This window comes from Galeopterus variegatus, unplaced genomic scaffold (genome assembly GCF_000696425.1).
Source record: "Galeopterus variegatus unplaced genomic scaffold, G_variegatus-3.0.2 Scaffold1684, whole genome shotgun sequence".
Lineage (NCBI taxonomy): Eukaryota > Metazoa > Chordata > Mammalia > Dermoptera > Cynocephalidae > Galeopterus > Galeopterus variegatus.
This window is the reverse complement of record NW_007727795.1, coordinates 65,794-83,825: the sequence shown is the minus strand read 5'-3', so window position 1 is coordinate 83,825 and position 18,032 is coordinate 65,794. Positions and strand designations below refer to the sequence as shown.

At 42.8% G+C, this 18,032-nt stretch overlaps 1 protein-coding gene across 4 annotated transcripts in view; it reads right to left on the bottom strand.

The window, feature by feature from the left end:
* The window catches only part of MED27 (mediator complex subunit 27), a 212,896-nt gene that overhangs the window by 179,844 nt on the left and 15,020 nt on the right, over window positions 1–18,032 (bottom strand). Inside the window, exon 3 of one of the 4 annotated variants that reach the window (XM_008578430.1) lies at window positions 10,781–10,860. The exons of the other annotated variants lie outside the window; for them this stretch is intronic. Coding sequence (XP_008576652.1) covers window positions 10,801–10,860 — 60 coding nt within the window. The 3' untranslated portion in view covers window positions 10,781–10,800. Of the gene's footprint in view, window positions 1–10,780; window positions 10,861–18,032 lie in introns of those variants that run through there. 4 annotated transcript variants of the gene reach the window in all.

Below are 18,032 nucleotides of genomic sequence, written 5' to 3'. Positions count from 1 at the left end.
GTATAGTGTGCATGTCACACCTTCCCTTTTGCCCTTCCAGATTCTGAGCACTGTTTTCATTACAGAGATCAAACTCCATCTCCAAGTACCCTTTCGGAACATTCTTTAGAATGTACCGGGATTAAAATTTACCAGAAATACACACACACACACACACCCACACACACACCCACACACACACACAAGATTGTATGTGAGTGTGTGTATACACACACACATATATATAAAGATATACATTTTTATAGATGTATATATAGATAAAGATATACATTTATATATATATATAAAGATTGTGCTTGTTTCAGGGATCTCTCTGCCCTTATAGCTTCGCACCTTGTTTCAATATCCCCCAGAGAGAGGAAGAGAAACTAACCACTGGGGGATGTGCACACAGACCAAGCTGCAAAGACAGAAGCAGAGCATGGGATGTGGGAGAAGCAAGAATAAAAGACATAAGAGACTGATAATCATGACAATGAGTACCAAATAGAGGTGGGGAGTCCATCTGCAAAACGGCAGAGAGAACAACCCATATACTGGTAACAATACAGTTTAAGGTCAAATTGCCTGGAAATTTTAAAATGCTTCATTTTACACATTTTGGAAACACACAAACACAAACACACATATGGGTCTTAGTCCACTTGGTACCTTTGCAGTGGTTCTACTGGCCATCTGTGGTTTTGTAATAAAGCTTTTCCAAATCCTGGGCGTAAAAAATCCATATCCTTTGAAATAATAATTCTTCTGGGACTCTATACTTAGGAAATACTCCTAAACAAAGATTTATCCCATGAATATTTGTAAGAGTGATAAGAAAAAATTCCAACAATAGGGAAATGGTACAGAAAATTATGGTACATGCCCTGAATGAAATAATATAGTTTATAAATTTTATTTTTATTTATTTTTAAATTCAATTTTACTTATATTTATTTTTGTGGGGTACTGTGTGTTGTTTCAATACATGCATATGCTGCACAATGATGCACTTAGGGTAGAGAGCATAGTTTTGTCCCCATTAGTTCACCCCTCATTCTCCCCTATCCCCACCCCTCCCAGCCTCTGGTAAGCATTATTCTCCTCTCTACTTTTTTTTTTTTTTTTTAAACACACAAAGATTAACATCCTTATTACAAAAAGAACTCTTAAAAATGAGTTAGAAATATCTAAGCAGAAATTTGGTGAAGGACACGAGCAGGTAAGTCACATGTCCCAAAGAAACACATGTGCTTAATAAGCACATTCTGAGATCTAGCTGTAGGCAGGGGCAGGGCTGGCCCCCCACCTTCTTAGAACCCCAGGCCTGGCTGGCTCCACTGCTTGCCTGGATGTGGGGCAGGGGCAGGGCTAAGGCCCACAGCCTGACCCCCAAACTCAGGACCCCCTGGGTTTCAGCTGGCTCTGTTGCTTGCCTGAATGTCTAGCTTTTAAAATTTAAATTTTCTGAATACTATATAAATAACACTACCATAAGATATTACAAAAAATTCTTAGGATATAGTGAGAAATGGAGTGAGGTTAGTTTTCATTGTATATGAAGAATAAACACAACAAAGCTGAACACAAAAACATCTACCTAGAAAAAAAGACTAGAAGGAAAGAGTATAAAAATGTTAACTATCCCACAAACATCCTCAACATTATCTCTCAGGATGCTAAGTCATATGGATTTTCCAACCAGAACTTTTCTCTCAGGAATGGAAAAACTGTTACTTGAATGCAGGAATCTCAATTACTCTTGCTCCCAGTCCTTCAGTCAACCACTGTGGCAAGGAAAAAATATTCCTACAGCTGATGGTTAATAAATAATGTGAAATTATTCAGAACTATTCAAATCAGACCATTCCTCCTTATTAGAGAAAAAAATTAATATGACACATTTGCAAGAACACCATTCCAAAGTAGCTTGGTCTCTGTGGACAATTATAGAATGTCAAGCTGTCACACAGAACGCCACTAATAACTAAACTGTTCTTTTGATTCCTCACAATTTAAAGGTCCCCACCCTCCCAAACTGTCAAGGAGGCCCCTTCCCCTCCATCTGTTCTTCAGCTCCATGCTCAACATGAAAGGCCAACAGCAGCACCCCTCTGGACCTGTCAGCTTGGTTCATCAACTGCTCGGATGAGCAAGCCCACTCTGCGGCCACGGTCCGTCCTTCATCCGACATCAGCGTCACGGGGGTGCAAGCGGGGCTTTGGTGGCATGCTGGGGTGTCATCCCATTCATATTAGGATTTCCATGAGCGAAACAGACCATTTCTAAACCACAGCTGACTAGCTGTGACTAATTTTCAGCTTAAAAAAATGCACACTGAGTTTTTGCCCTTTAAGCACAGGTGTAACTGCTTAGCAAATTAGAGATGTGCTGTTAAAAGCAAACAGCACCAAAGGGGAGCACAAAGTCAACCATGGAATCTGGGAAATTTGGTATCTTCTTCAATCTTCCTGAAATGTGATTAAGCATGACCTTTAAGAGGACCTGATCAATGAATTTTGGTGAAACAACCTTACACGTGACCCGAGAGTGCACAGTGTAGAGGGAGGAGCCTACCACGGCGGAGGGCTTAACACTCTCATGGTGCAGGAAAAGATACTGAGATTCGTCTCCATTGATTTTACTTGCAAGAAAAACACATGAGAAAACTGCAACCTCAGCAGGACACAAAGGTCGGTCTTGGCTTCTTGAGGGATGAACTTGATATCAATAGTTATTAGGACACATTCATACAAGATACACAAGAGAGACAGAGAGAAGATGCTGGTAATCTTACTTAATCCTGGTGCGGCCCTAAATCAGGCTCTGCAGACTGTGGGAAAAATCAAGGAAAAACTTCAATATTCCTGAGATGAGATTCTGTACGCATGTGCTCAGATTTATAGCCAGATGAAGAGCAGGTGAAGTGGTGATTCTAGAGCCCTGAGAGGGAGGCAGCATGCAAGGAGCAAGAAGACAGCCAGAGCTGATGCCTCCGCTCCTTGCAGACCTCAAGTCAGTAAGATCTGGCTGAATGTCCAGTAGGATACTAGACCAGCCCAACCAGGGAAACAGCATATAGGATCACAATGTTTGGACCCAGACAGGACCTTCCAATCAGAAAGGACTAGGAAAAAAACAAAGCAATCTGAGCACTCCACAACTGCACACTTAATCTCTGGTCCATCAACTGTCAATAAAACTAGTTGCCAGAGCCCCACATCACCCTATTCATGCATTCAGTTCTTAGTAAAAGGAGAAAATTGAAAACACTGCTAAAGAAAAATGGAGAAAATCTAAAGAGAACCACTTTTAAAAAGATAAAATTTCTTCTAAAGAACCCAGAATTGGAGTGTATGTCTGAGTATGTGTATGTTTTATACTGTTTTAATATAAAGTTATTTAATTCCAAGTCCACGGGTTTGGATTCCTATACTGGCCAGCTGCCAAAAAAAGAAAAAAAAGGGCGGCCAAGATAGTTCAGTTGGTTAGAGAGTAGTCTTGTAACACCAAGGTCAAGGGCGCAGTTCCCTGTGCCAGCCAGCCACAAATAAATAAAAATGAATAAAATGAAATAAACTTGTTCTTTTTTTATTAAACCTAACACCACAAAGAATTCTTGAGTTTAAGCCCAAGAATCTGCAGAAATAAAACATTTCTTATCCTGATCATATTTATTACCAATCCAACAAATCCAGGGCATTATCTGTGATGTAAGGCAAACAGTTGCCAGCTATGGATCAGGAAGTACAGGTGATATGGGGGAGTGTCCCAGAAGAGGTGAGGACAAGAGGGCCCTTAAGGATGGGAAGGATCTGGGAAGGAGTGAGGAGAAAAGGGTGTTTTGGCAAAGAGGCCTGACATCAGCAAATGGGAAATTTGGAAAGTACAAACTAAGCTCTGAGCATAGAAACTGAAACAGTCCGACTAAAGGAGGCAGCATGCAGGGCATCCAATGGGAGATGAGAGGCAGTCAGGGTGCCAGGCTAAGGAGGCTGCTGCCAACAGGGTCACCACTGAAGACATGCACAGAGCCCAGGGGGAGAGAGCCAGCTGCAGGTGGCAACTGACTGATTTTGGCTGAAGATACCCACTAACGAAAGTCACTCTGTAAGAAACAGGGCCCAGACCCTATGATATTCACAGGGAAAAGAACAGTAGAAAATCAATGTAAATTACAGATATAAACAGCAACTTTTCTGACAATAAAAGATACTATCAGCTACAACTATAGCAGAATACCTTCAAAAAACCACAGGGCCAGATTTTTTGCTGTTTCCTCCGCAGGGAAGGTTCTCCCCAGACCACTGCTGACTGCCCCCAACCTGCAGGCCTCTGCTCCCCACACAGGACTGCCCCCAACCTAAAGGTGCCCCACCCCAGTCTCTCTCTAACCTTTCATCCTGCATGATTTTGGCTTTAAAGCACTACCTCATGTACCTGTATATTTTTGTCTCCCCCAGCAGAATATAAGTTCCATGAGGGAGGGCAAGGACCGAGACTTGGTTTTTTTCATTACTATATCACCAACATCTAAGCATATGATTGGCACACAATAAATACTGGATGACTGAAGACATAGTGATAGCCTTAACTGGTGTTTCTTCAATCATTATTTGTCCAGGAAACCCCAGGCTCAACACATATGTATGTAACTACCTATACCCCCTCACACACACACTACTGCAAATGCTCTAACTAATCTATCCTTTCTCAATTGAAGTGTCAACACGCAATTGTAATCAGTTGTGAGATGCATCCCAAATAACATGTTCCTGATCACAAAGTATATGGGATTGTCAATTATTTACTGATAAGTTAGATCAGATTCAAGGTTATCCCTATGTTGGGAAAATATAGGAAAATGGTCAGGGCCCCTCAGATGTTCACAATCTTGCTGAGCATTTGATATAAATATGCACGTGTGCCCAGGTGTTCCTTGGCTATTGTCTAATGTAATTGCACACGTGCACCCAGGTATCCTGGGTTATGGACTTAAGTATAAAGGATGAGTGGCTCTGATCCATGGGGCCCCCCACTCCCAGGATGTCCCTGGGGGCCCATGGGGAGGCCGTTACTGCTGCTGGGGCCCCCAGGACCCTCCGAGAGGCCACCGCCAGACCTGTAAGCTGCTGCGGCTGTTGCTGAGGACTGAGCTCGTGTCATCTGCCAACAGCTCCCGGGATCTTTCCCAATTACCTAGTGTGGACCTGTGTGTGAGGGGTCTGAGTTTAAAGGGTCTGTGGGCCCTAACTCCTAGCTCTGACAATATAAATGGAAACTTAGTATAACTAAAATAATGAAACATTTTGGCTTTAGTTATGATTTGCCTTACTTTACACCCTAGTAAAGTTTCCTCCACTCATTTGCATTTCAGCAGGCTCTTTCGAGTGGGAAAGGGGTAGAATTACAGCTAGCTAGTTCAAGGATTCCTGGAAGGATTAACTCAAATGCCAAATGTACTTTGTTCTAAAATCTAACTATGCTGCGGAGAAAAGAGGGCTGGTTGTGGCCACAAAGTCCAAGACTCCCTCTTTCAGAAGGTCTGCCTTCTTTCTCACCTCCTCCTTACAACCAATGCTTTTCAAAGCCTTTCTCATCCCCTACCCACTCCAAGCTTGACACAAAGACTGCAGAAATATGCAGAGTTAAGTAAAAAAGGGGGTTAGTGCTGGCCTGTATGGCCCAGGGTACCTTCCAGCCTCCAGGTGTGTTGTCCAATATGACCAATGGCTACATGTGGCTACTTAATTGAAATTTAATTAAAAATTAAATTAAAAATTTAATTCCTCAGTAACACTAGCCACATTTCAAGTGCTCAATGATTACATGTGGCTAGTGGCTACCATATTGGATAACACGGATATAGAACATTACCATCATCACAGAAAGTTCTACTGGCAAGCACTGCTCTAGATTTCAGAACATGAATGTTACATGCCAGAAGCAGGCCAGAAGAATCTCAATGAAGGAGACTAATGGGCCAAAGCAGGTCCCTTGCCTTGCCATTTTAACTACAATGAGAGCATTTAGCTTATGATCTCAATTGCACAAAAATGAATAAAACAAAACAAACTGGCCCAGGGGGGGAAAAAAAAGCTGTGGCAACAGGAGAAAGTAACATGGCTACCATTCAACTCTTGACTTATTTCATCCAGCCCAAGCATCAGCTTTTGCATGATATGGTGTAGGGTTAAGTGTAATTGTCAGAATCCTGCCGATTTAGCCAATTGTATTGCTAAGTGACTATGCCAACTGTATTCTTTAAGCAATTCATAACTAAAGCCAAAACGTTTCATTATTTTAGTTATACTAAGTTTACATTTGTATTGTCAGGGCTAGGGCTCAGCCCCTTCAGATCCTTTGTACAGTCTGGGTCACTAGACCCCTCACACACAGGTCCACACTAGGTAATTGGGAAAGATCCCAGAAGCCATTGGCAGACAACACGAGCTCAGTCCTCAGCAGTAGCAGAAGCAGTAGCGGTGATGGCCTCTCGGGGCATCCCAGGGGCACTAGCAACAACAGCCTCCAACAGCAGTAGCAGCCTCCCTGTGCAGTGGCAGCTCCAGGGGGGTGGGGTAGGAGGAGGGGGGGCACTGGGGATCAGAGCCACTTGTCCTTTATACTTAAGTCATAACCCAAGACACCTGGGTGTGCGCGCGCAATTATATCAGACAATAACCAAGGAACACCTGGGTGCATGTGCATATTTATATCAAATGCTTGTCAAGATTCTGAACGCCTGAGGGGCCCTGACAATTTTCCTTCACTTTCCCTACATATAGGCAGGCTGCAGTGTGGCTCTGACAAGCAGAAGTGGATGGCCACACAGAAAAAGGGAACATAAAGGCAAAACAGCATCAGCAGAGTCCTGGGTCTCTTGGCTCTGAGACCATTTTATCCTTTTACATTTCCTTTAAAAGGGGTCAGTTATTTGTTATAAACTTCTGCTTCAGAAGCAGAACCAAAACATCTTGGAGAAGAGCTGATATTTAATCTGCAAACAGTCCCTATTTTGAAGTTTAACAGTAGATTAATCCCATGCAGTGGCTACCTAGTAGTTATATGATATGTATGTTTTTAAGGTATATGATAGCTATTGGGATAAAGCCTAATAACTCTTTATAAAAGTCACATTTCAAAGGTAAGACTTAAATACACAAAAAAATCTCTCCACAGCAAAGCCCAACCAAACACAGGTGCAGTGAGATGCTCCACACCACATTCCTGGTCAGCTGAACCTACTGATGCATCCCAGTCTTTACGAGCATGCTCATAAAGGCTGCTCAGAAACCTGTTCGCTTGGCTACACCAAAAAAGAGGGTAAGAAGAAAGAAAGTAACGGGGTGTGGAGGTGCTAATTTCTTTAGGAAAGCACCAAAGATCTTAACATAGTATGAGAAAGAGAGATTAGAGGATCTGGGGGAAATGCTTACCTCTTTGAAAAAAAAAAAAAAAAAAAGGAAAATCTAGTGAGGGCTTACTATGTGTCAAGGCTGTGGTGAGTAATTTATAGATATTACCCCATTCCTCTGCTAACCCCATTTTACATGAGAAAACTGAGGCATTCCAGACCCAGGTCTGTAACTCCTGGGCCTCACGGGCCACACTCCCTACCTTACAGCTCTGCTTCTCCTACTGTTTCTCCATCTACCTTCCGTGCCAGGCAAAATAGTCCAGCTCATTACCCAAAGACAGAGTTCACCAAAGTGTGTGAGATGTACCTCTGTCCACCAAGTGATTGCTGGGTGGTTCCCAGGTGAACACTGTTTTTCATTTTAGTGCCTATGTATTTATTATAATATTAGAAGAAAAACATTTATAGATTCAGTGACAAAGTTTCCTTTTTAAAGCAAATGTATTCAGAAAAAAATCAATTAAAAAGATATCAAGTAATCAAAGCTTAAAAGATGTTACAAGAATAAGGCAAAAAAAATCAAAAAGATAGCATGTGAATTTAATTTCTTAGATCGGGAAATTTAAGACTAGTTGGGATTTTTGGGGTTTTTTTGGGGGGGAGGCTGGCCAGTACAGGGATTTTTTTTTTTTTAACCTTTGCTCAAACTATTCTTTCCACCTGGAATGTTTGCCCTTTTTCTTCCCTAACCTCTGTATCTGTTTGTCATCCTTTTGGGGCCGGCCAACACCCTCTCCTAGTCTTCTTTAGGGTGTACTCACCAGTGCTGTCTCCTCCCTCAGACTCTCAGCAGAGCCTTTTCTCTGCCCTTCCCAGTGTCACTGTTACCTCTGCCCTGTACCACGTGGCTCCGTGTCCTTGCCTTCCCTCTCATTGTCCCAGGAGCACTGTGAAGGCAGGGCCTTGTCTTGCTCTAGCTCCCCCACAGAATTGAGTGTACAGCTCTGCACATAGGGGACCTCCACTCAAGAAACATATCCTAAATGACCATGCTGGGACTCCCCTGAACATTCTCAGAAGACAAGGTTAGGTATTCCTCACTTCAGGTCAACAAATGGGAAAAACTACAAAACAGTTATGCCCCAAAGACTTCTTAAAACAAGGGACTCAAGCAGAAATTTTATAAGCCAAATCTGTAAGACACTGGAAGTTCGTTTTTCACTAATGCTCATCTGCAGGCCTAAAGGAGATGGAGCCCATGTAAGCCCTCCACAACGAGCTTAGCCTTCTATGAGTACTTTATAAACAAAATACAGTAATTAACCTTGGGACCATTGAAAACCACATGTACAACCAGACTAATATTTACAAGATCAAACAGGACAGCAAAGATGATTAGATCAAGAAGGATTTAGATGTGGGTCAACTCATACTCCAAACCACAAATGAAATCTGCCATTAAAATGCTTTGCACTCACTCCTGGCACTCATAAGCTGCTTCCGAGACAGAACACTAGGAAGGGTAAAGCATCTAGACTAATATCAATGTAGAGAGGACTCCCCATTACCCATCGGTTCACTGGAACCAATGGAGCAGCCAAGACCATCAAATCTGCAGATAACACAAAAACCTCATTTTAGTCAAACCTCTACCACAGTCCAATTGTAACAATTAATAGTGCTAAGAAAAGGAGCTATTTATTGAGCCTTCATTATGTGCCAGATACCATTTTAAGTGCTTTAGGTGCTTTAGTCCACTGAAGCCTTACAACAACCCAAAGGTACATCTGCAATGGTTAGGCCCATTTTTTTTTTTTTTTTTTTTTCTTTTTGAGACCAGCCGCACCGCGCTCAGCCAGTGAGCGCTGTGAGCGCACCGGTCATCCCTATATAGGATCCGAACCCGTGGCAGGAGCACTGCTGCGCTCCCAGCGCCGCACTCTCCCGAGTGCGCCACAGGCTCGGCCCTAGGCCCATTTTTTGATGAGGAAGCACAGAGACTAAGGAATCTGCCCCAGGACGCCCAGGAAGGAAGTGGTAGAAGCAGAGTTTGAACCTGGCATCAGACAGAGCCTGAGTGCTTAATCATCATGTTATACTACTATGCACCTAAATTTGCAATTTTACCCTCAAATATAACTGACATAACATTTGCTCACATTTCCACCACGATGACTATCGCACTTCATTATGGTAACTTCATTGTTTGTATTTTTTTTTTTTTTTTTTGTTCTTTTTGAGACCAGCCGCACCGTGCTCAGCCAGTGAGCGCTGTAAGCACACCGGTCATCCCTATATAGGATCCGAACCCGTGGCAGGAGCACTGCTGCGCTCCCAGCGCCGCACTCTCCCGAGTGCGCCACAGGCTCGGCCCTAGGCCCATTTTTTGATGAGGAAGCACAGAGACTAAGGAATCTGCCCCAGGACGCCCAGGAAGGAAGTGGTAGAAGCAGAGTTTGAACCTGGCATCAGACAGAGCCTGAGTGCTTAATCATCATGTTATACTACTATGCACCTAAATTTGCAATTTTACCCTCAAATATAACTGACATAACATTTGCTCACATTTCCACCACGATGACTATCGCACTTCATTATGGTAACTTCATTGTTTGTTTCACACCTTCCTTATGATGACTTCATTAAGTAGGATAGATATTGGCATTTTTTATATCTCATTATTAATTCTACAACAGACACTGCTCATGTGAGGAATACAAAGATCCATCTTTCTACATCTGAACGGATTCCTAGTTGGTGCAGTCATGAGACGGAAAAGGAGGAGTGAACCTCAAATTTGTAAGGTTGCTGCCCTGGGAAATAAGCACATGGTAACCCATCTCCCATCCCTACAATAAAATGAGAATTGCTAGGTGAAAATACCACAGGTATGAGGTATTTCAGAAAAGCATCTGACTTTCCTAGAGTAGGGAAGGTATAGACACACAAGGGAGGACTCCCAAGCTCCCAGAAGTAGCCTTGGGACCAGCTCTACATGACCCCTCTCCCTAACAACTGCCCAACCCAACTCCATGGCCACATTCAGTGTACCAGAACACACAGGTGACTCCAGATTCTCTCTTGAAGAACAGAACCTCAAGATTCTTCATTCGGCCCATATTGCTCACCTCAACTGAGATGATGGAAACTCAGAGGCTCTGAGGCCACCTTCCTCTGCCAAGTGCACCCATCTGTAGACAGAAAAGCCTGGTAGAGACACACAAAAAAGCAGGGAATAGAGACCATGGGGCCCTGGAGCACCAAGACTCACAGAGGAGTTGCTCTGGTTCTTGGTTGCCTGCCCTTTGGTTCTATAAAACAGCCAATAAATGCCCCCTTTTTGCTTACATGAACTCAAGAGAATCTTTCCCTCGTAAGCAAGAGCCTCGGCAAAGGCAAAAGCAAACATGCGCTTGCATCACCTTAGGTAATCCTCAGCCAACTCCATTCGACAGGATTATTTAAAGCCTCAGCTGTCTCAGAGATGTCTTTGGAGATGTCATGTCTGTGGCTCCCAGTGACTGTAATAAACACAGTGGAATGCTCTGTCCTCATGGGGAAAAAATTGTCAAGTGATAATCCTATTTTTTTTTTAACATTAAGAATTATATGAAACTTGGTCACCAATTTTAAAAGTAAAAACTTTATATTAAACTGAACAAAAATATGTTGAATGTGATCATTTGCAAGTCATACATAAAAAGTATAACAGGCATCACCCATCTTTTCCATTTTTTCATGTATAATATAGGTATACTGGTCCCCCTCTTCCTACCTCACAGACAGGCAGGTGCATTATTCATTTTTTAGCAACTTGGAAGGTCATGTGAAGGTCAACATATGACAAAAATGTCTGGGCCTTCTAAATCCACATCTCTACAACTACAGTGAAACTATATCAAAAGCTAAGAATTTCATAACCAGCCCCATTATCAATATATGATATTTCACTTACACTAAAACCTACTGAAACCATGAAGCATTCCATGATCATGGTGGCTGAAAGTGGCAGTGCTTTCTCTTTCTCAGTAGTACCAGAAAGAGTGATGCATTTATACTCAATGGCATCCTGCATTCAGTAAAACAGGAGCGTTTTGGTGAGTGTACCCCCCTTCACACCTCCCTCCCAGCCCTGAAATGAACTTACCCACCCACTCCTGCCCCATTCTGAAAACCCCACTTTACTTGAAAGAATGAAGCAGCACTGCTGAGGGAAAAATGAAATTTCACTCACATGCTAAGATAAAAGGGGACAGTTCTCCACAAGTGAGACACGACCTACAGGATCAGAATCCAAACAAGTGCTTTTCCTTTCCTGAAAGCTTTCTAACACGAGCTGGACCAGTCATTTTGGAGAGTCTGGTGCCGCAGGGAGGGCAACAGGAAACACAGCACCCCCCAAAAGGCTTCGGTGAAGAGCTGCAGACCAGCGTGGGGTTTTGCGAGAGGGAGACAAGCTTCAAGTTTAAACAGTAATTTGTGCATAATTATCCTCACAGGTTGAAACAAGATAGTTAGATTAAATAAATTAATCAAAGTACAAATTGTGCTGGCAAGCTCCAGTGCCTGGCTTCTCCTAAGGCCAACCTGCCAACTGCTCCAAGGCTGCATCTCACGGCCACCAAATCAGAGTTGGCAGGTGACGGAGCTGAAAAGATGCAGTCCCACTCCTGAGCCAGGGGCGGCCATCTGAGGGGCGGGCCAAGGGAGGGCTCTGCTGAACCGTAACAGCGAAAGCCTTAAACACAAGATCCATTACAGCCGAACGCCCACAGCCATTTGTACATCATGGCTGGAAATAAATCCTCGGGAAGGCAGCCATTAGTGTGCCTTGCCCAAACACAGCTTCAGATCCCTGTCTGCTGAGATGTGTCACTGGGATGCACGACTTCTCTCACCCAATGTCCTCACTTGGTGATACTAGCAGGAACAACAGCTCGGGTTGTCAATATAGTTAGAACCAATGCTCACTAATATATTTCATTTACATACTCCTAAGAGCTAACTAATATTTATCGAGCCCTGGGCTTAAGTCTTTTACCGGTTTTTTATTAGCTCACTGAATCCTTGCAAAAACCCTAGAAGGTAAGAACGTTTATTCTCCCTACTTAAAGATGTAGAAACTCAGACTCATGAGAGGCCAAGGGACATGCCCAAAGTACAAATTGTGCTGGCAAGCTCCAGTGCCTAGCTTCTCTTAAGGCCAACCTGTCAACCTCTCCAAGGCTGCATCTCAGGGCCACCAAGTTACAGTAAATAAACCGCAGAGCCTGAATTCAATCTAGTTACCTATTGCTGCCTGGGGAGGGGAGAGAAGGAGGAGGGGGACTTTGATTCAAGGAAGAAAAAACATGAACAAATTAACAAAAATTTAGTTTCCATTTCTTTTGTAAAAGAATAATTATCATAAACATTGTTTATCATAAACAATTATCAGAAATTGATATGATGAACATACATATAGAGATTCGTGTGAGAATGAGTAAGCAGGTCCCTGCTATGAGGTGACGTGGCAGTGACACACAATCTTGTTGAAATGCAAACACATCACCACTGGCAGGTAGACGCAGCTGGAAGGAGCTGGGCCAAAAGAACAAATAAGACGTGACACAAAAAGCTGTAGAACACAATCTTGATCTTTGTGGCTGCCAGTTCCACCTACACCCATTTTAAAAATATAGACAGGACTATCATAAAGCAAATTTAATGTAGACTAGCTCATAAAGGTCTGTCTTTCTCATCGTCGGGAGAATGTGCACATGAGAACAGTCAATGTCACTGCCCTCTGACTGGGACCACTGCACAATCCCACTCAATGGTCACATTCCTATTGAAACTTCATTACAGTGCCAGCCTTTCCAAACTTCTGCAGAGTCTTTATATACTCTCCACCAACCACACTACGTTGCTCAACTTCAACAAGTTTCATCTTTCTGTCTCCTGTCACACCACAAGTTGCTCTTGATGATATAGTCACCCTTCATCAACTTACGGACTGAGACAAGACCATTTCCACATCTATAACCATTTCTGCAACACTAGAGGACACTTTAGAAAAGTAAAAGGGGGGGGGGGTGCTCAAAGGGGCACAGGTGAAGCCTTGAGGGATGAAGGCTAAACCTTGATTTTGGAAATAAGCTCTCCAATCAGAAAGTAAGGTAGAGCTAAAAAGACTGACAGTGCCTTACTCCCAACACACTCCTGCAGGCCCTGTCTCTTGGGCCTCTAGGGATAGTTATGGGAGGGTCTGCCCAGCCCAGCACAGTTAGAATCGGAGATGATGCTGTAGTATAAAAATAACAATACTTCTAGACCTTTGGGTTTGGTTGTAAGATTTTTCTTTTCATACTTGTGCTGGTAGTAGATTGTTTGCAAATGAACTTGATTTGGCATGCTTTTAAACTATATTGTTTTAGCTTGAATATTCTATAACAAACTTTTATAGAGTATAACTTGTTAATCACCACAAAATTTGTTGTATTTTAAGAAGGGAGAAAACACTTTATTAATAAAATGCTTTGTTTACAAATTAAAATAACAAAACAAAAATAAACAGTACTTCTTCCTCCATGGCGGTGGTTCTTAAACTTGTTAGAGTCACAGACCCCTGAAAGAACCTCGATGAAAGATAGGAATTATTTTTCTGGAAAAACATCTACATATATTCATGGGCCCAACAGAAGCCTAACCATAGATCCCAAATTAAGAACTCCAATCTAATGCTTAAATTACTTCTATGACATCTCTGCCACATGCTAGCAGAAGCCACAGGGATGGATGAGTACCACTGTGATAACCAAGACTACAGATCATTTCCATGATCCTGAAGGTTTAGGGAGCTAAATTATGCCATAGCAACTCAAAGTGAAAAAACAAACCAAAAAAACACCTGAAAACATGACATGACCACACAGATACATTAGGGAATTACAATTCACATAAGAGATTCTCCTTTGCCAGAATCTCATAAAATCAGCCCATTTATATATTTAAAATAAGAATAAAAAGATCTGGGCCGGCCCGGTGGCGCACTGCTACAGTGCGCCACTTGGGAGCGCGGTGGCGCTCCCGCCGAGGGTTCAGATCCCACATACAGACCGGCCGCTCACTGGCTGAGCGAGGTGCGGGCGCAACACCGAGGGTTGCGATCCCGTTGCCGGTCCTGGTCCGGTACGGGTGCGACACTGAGGGTTGCGATCCACTGCCGGTCACGAAAAAAGACAAAAAGGAAAAAAAAAAAAAAGAATAAAAAGATCTTCGTGATTTATATAAATGTTCAGGAATCATACATATAAAGTTAAGTGAACATTTTGAGGTTTTACCTAAAAGAAGAGCCATTTTCTAAAAAAAACCATCATTATAAAGACACCACTATGTCCTTCAGAGAGCCATTGCAGAGCTCTGCTGTTGACACAGCAAAGGCAGAATAGAGAATAGAAGGATCTGGAGTCAGATGCTCTAGCCATTTACAACCTGGTGATCTGGGGTATGTCACCTAACTTTTAGGAATTCAGATTCCCTCCTCAGTAAATTGAGGCTAAGAACATCTAACCCTCAGGGCAATTACAGAATTGAGGATGATCATAATAGCTAACATGGACCAGTCACTCCTCCGAGACCATTACATACTCTAAGCTTTTGATCTTCACAAGTATCATCACCCTCATAGAGAGCCATTGCAGAGCTCTGCTGTTGACACAGCAAAGGCAGAATAGAGAATAGAAGGATCTGGAGTCAGATGCTCTAGCCATTTACAACCTGGTGATCTGGGGTATGTCACCTAACTTTTAGGAATTCAGATTCCCTCCTCAGTAAATTGAGGCTAAGAACATCTAACCCTCAGGGCAATTACAGAATTGAGGATGATCATAATAGGTAACATGGACCAGTCACTCCTCCGAGACCATTACATACTCTAAGCTTTTGATCTTCACAAGTATCATCACCCTCATTTTTCAGATCAGGAAACAGGAGTGAGTTTTGCCCAAGGTCACCAGCTGGTAACGGGAAGCAGGGCTAGAACCCAGGCACCCAGGCCCACAACCCACGGCTTGATGAGATGATGGGCGTGTCCATGCTTTAGAAATGGTAGAGTGAAAAAGGAAAAAGAAAACAAAACTGTGAAGTGCTAAAATAAATACAAGGTGTTTCTATGACTTTCACTCTATCTTTTCTTTGCCGTTTTCATAACCACCCCAAAATAATCAAGATAATTTGCCTTCTGTTGGTATCCCCAAACTAGTTTAAAAAAAAAAAAAGCTTAATATGCATTATCCTTCAGCAAGCCAAGCCCTGAGTGGAATACATAAACCAGATGAAGACATCTCAGCAGCTGTGTGCTCAGGAAACACAGTGGTTAAGAGTCAACTCCTTACCCAACCTACAGAGAAGTGGAGCCTGGGATCCTACCTATGCTCCCTATCTCCTCCTCTCAAAAACATGTTGAATTAAAGTTATAATATTGACTTCAAAGAGAGCTAAGCTACTAATTTAACTGAAAGTGTTTTGCTGGTGTGCTTTCTTCTGACGGGTCTTGCATTGGAAATACAATGGTGAACAGGCCCATATGGCCCCTGTCCCCTGTCCAGGCAACCAGCACTTACAGTCCAATGTAAATCAGGCCATGCTGGAGGCAATACGTGGGAAGGTGGTCTGCAGATGTACACAGAAGGGGAACCTCACCTTGACTTGGGGAGTTAGGAAAGACTCTCCCAAGAATGTGACTATAAACAAATGTGGAAAAGTGAGAAAACATTAGCCAAGCAAAAAGCGGGGTGGGTCCCACTTAAGCAGGACAACAGCTTGGGTGGCAGGTCATCCATGCAGCCTCCAGCTGACCAGGTGCCAGGGCCAGGGCACTAAAGGAGCCAGACCCAGAACATTACAAGCTACATTATGAGTTTGTCTTAATCCTGAGCAAAAGGAAGTCATCAACACATTTTAAGCTGGAGAGTTACATAACCAAAATTGCATTTTTAAAGGTCACTCTGATGCTGTGTGGGGAAAAGACCAGAGATAGTAAGGCAAGGAGGCTAGTTAGGAGCCGTTGCAAATGTCCTGGTGCTAGAAGATGGCCTGAAGTAGGGTGGGAGTATTTCCTCATTCATTTAGCACCAAACACTTATTCCTATTATCTGAAAGCGAGAGTAGAAGACAGGAGGTGCAGTCACGGGAACTGCCCTCCAGACCACACCAGGCTACAGATAGTGTCAATGTTTCTTTAGGACTGCAGCAAATGGGAGGCTTATGGGAAGCTTATGAGGCCATTTACATTTTGTGACTCATAAGACTAAAGCAACTCCCCCAGAGACACCCTCTCCTAACCAGGAGCTTTGTAAACCTTCCTTGAAAGCGATATATGCCCATCACTATGTGATCGAGAAGGAAAACACTTCACTATTCACAGGAAGTCTCATCAGGAAAAGCAACATTCCCCACAAGACATCTTGCTAGAAAATTTCCACACTCCAGATTCATAAGCTAAGGTCCCCAAGTACAATGTTTTGGCTGAGGATTCCAATGAACTGCCAGCAGGATAATGTGGTTACACTGTCTGAGCTACTGTGAAAATGCATTAAAATCTCAATGTTTGAGCTCATCCAAGCAATTAAAATGAACACGAACAGCTCTGTTTCAGACTGTGAAAAACAAGGGATAGGGGAGTGCTGGCCTCCATAATCCTCTGCTGGCTTTTAAAAAATATTTTAAAGGCATTTAGAGCAGGCATTTTTGCTACTCAAACCAAGCTTAAAGGTAATCTAGTTAAGCAGGAATGTCTCCACTGGCTTGAGTTAAGTGTTTGGGGCGGAGGGCACAGTAAATGAGAAAAATGAGAAGTAAATGGAAAAATGAGTAAATGGGAGCTTGGGGTGATGAAAGGAAAACTGAGACCTACCGAGTGCCAACTATGTGCTGGCCCAGTGCCAGGTGCATTCCCCACCAGGAAAAAGAAGTGTCTTCAAACCCATTTGGCAGGGGAAAAGGGTGAATCTTGGAGAGGAACCGTAGCATACAGAAACTATTGCAGTGATTTAAAGAGGAGAATACTCTTCCACCTCATCACTAAACAAATCTCTTCAATGGTCACTTAATCATTTTCTGCTCACTAAGAAGTCAAGAATTCAGTCTATCTTGAAACCCGGGTTATTCTAATTCTCATCACAAACACCATGGATGATGTAGTATTTTGAATCAATGTGTTCAATTCTGGTCTGGGAAAGAAAGTGAATTATAAAGCATGATTTTAAATGGCAAAATAGATAAATCACATGATGTTTGGATAAAGAGACAGGTGGGTGGTCATAGCATCCAGAACCCCAGCTTACCCCTGGGGTGCGGTACTGAAGTCAGTACCAAGGCCAATCTCACACATGGGCAAAGTTGTCTTTCAGGGATCCACGGATTGCAAAAAACACGTGGAAAGTTCCCTTATGACTGAAACAGACCAAGTGGTTCAGGTCTGAAGTTGACAGTAACCTAAAGCTGATCAAGTGATTGTTTTTTTGCTCTGGACTCATATATAGGATATATATTTAGTGTTCTCTTAAAATCAATGAAGAAACCTTGAAACAAGCACAGTGTTAGCCTGGAACAGGATAAAGGCAAACTGATGACATGCCAAGGGCAAATAAATTTGCATTTGCATTAACCATGTGACAGAACTAAAATGCACCAAGCTATAAAAATGGTATGA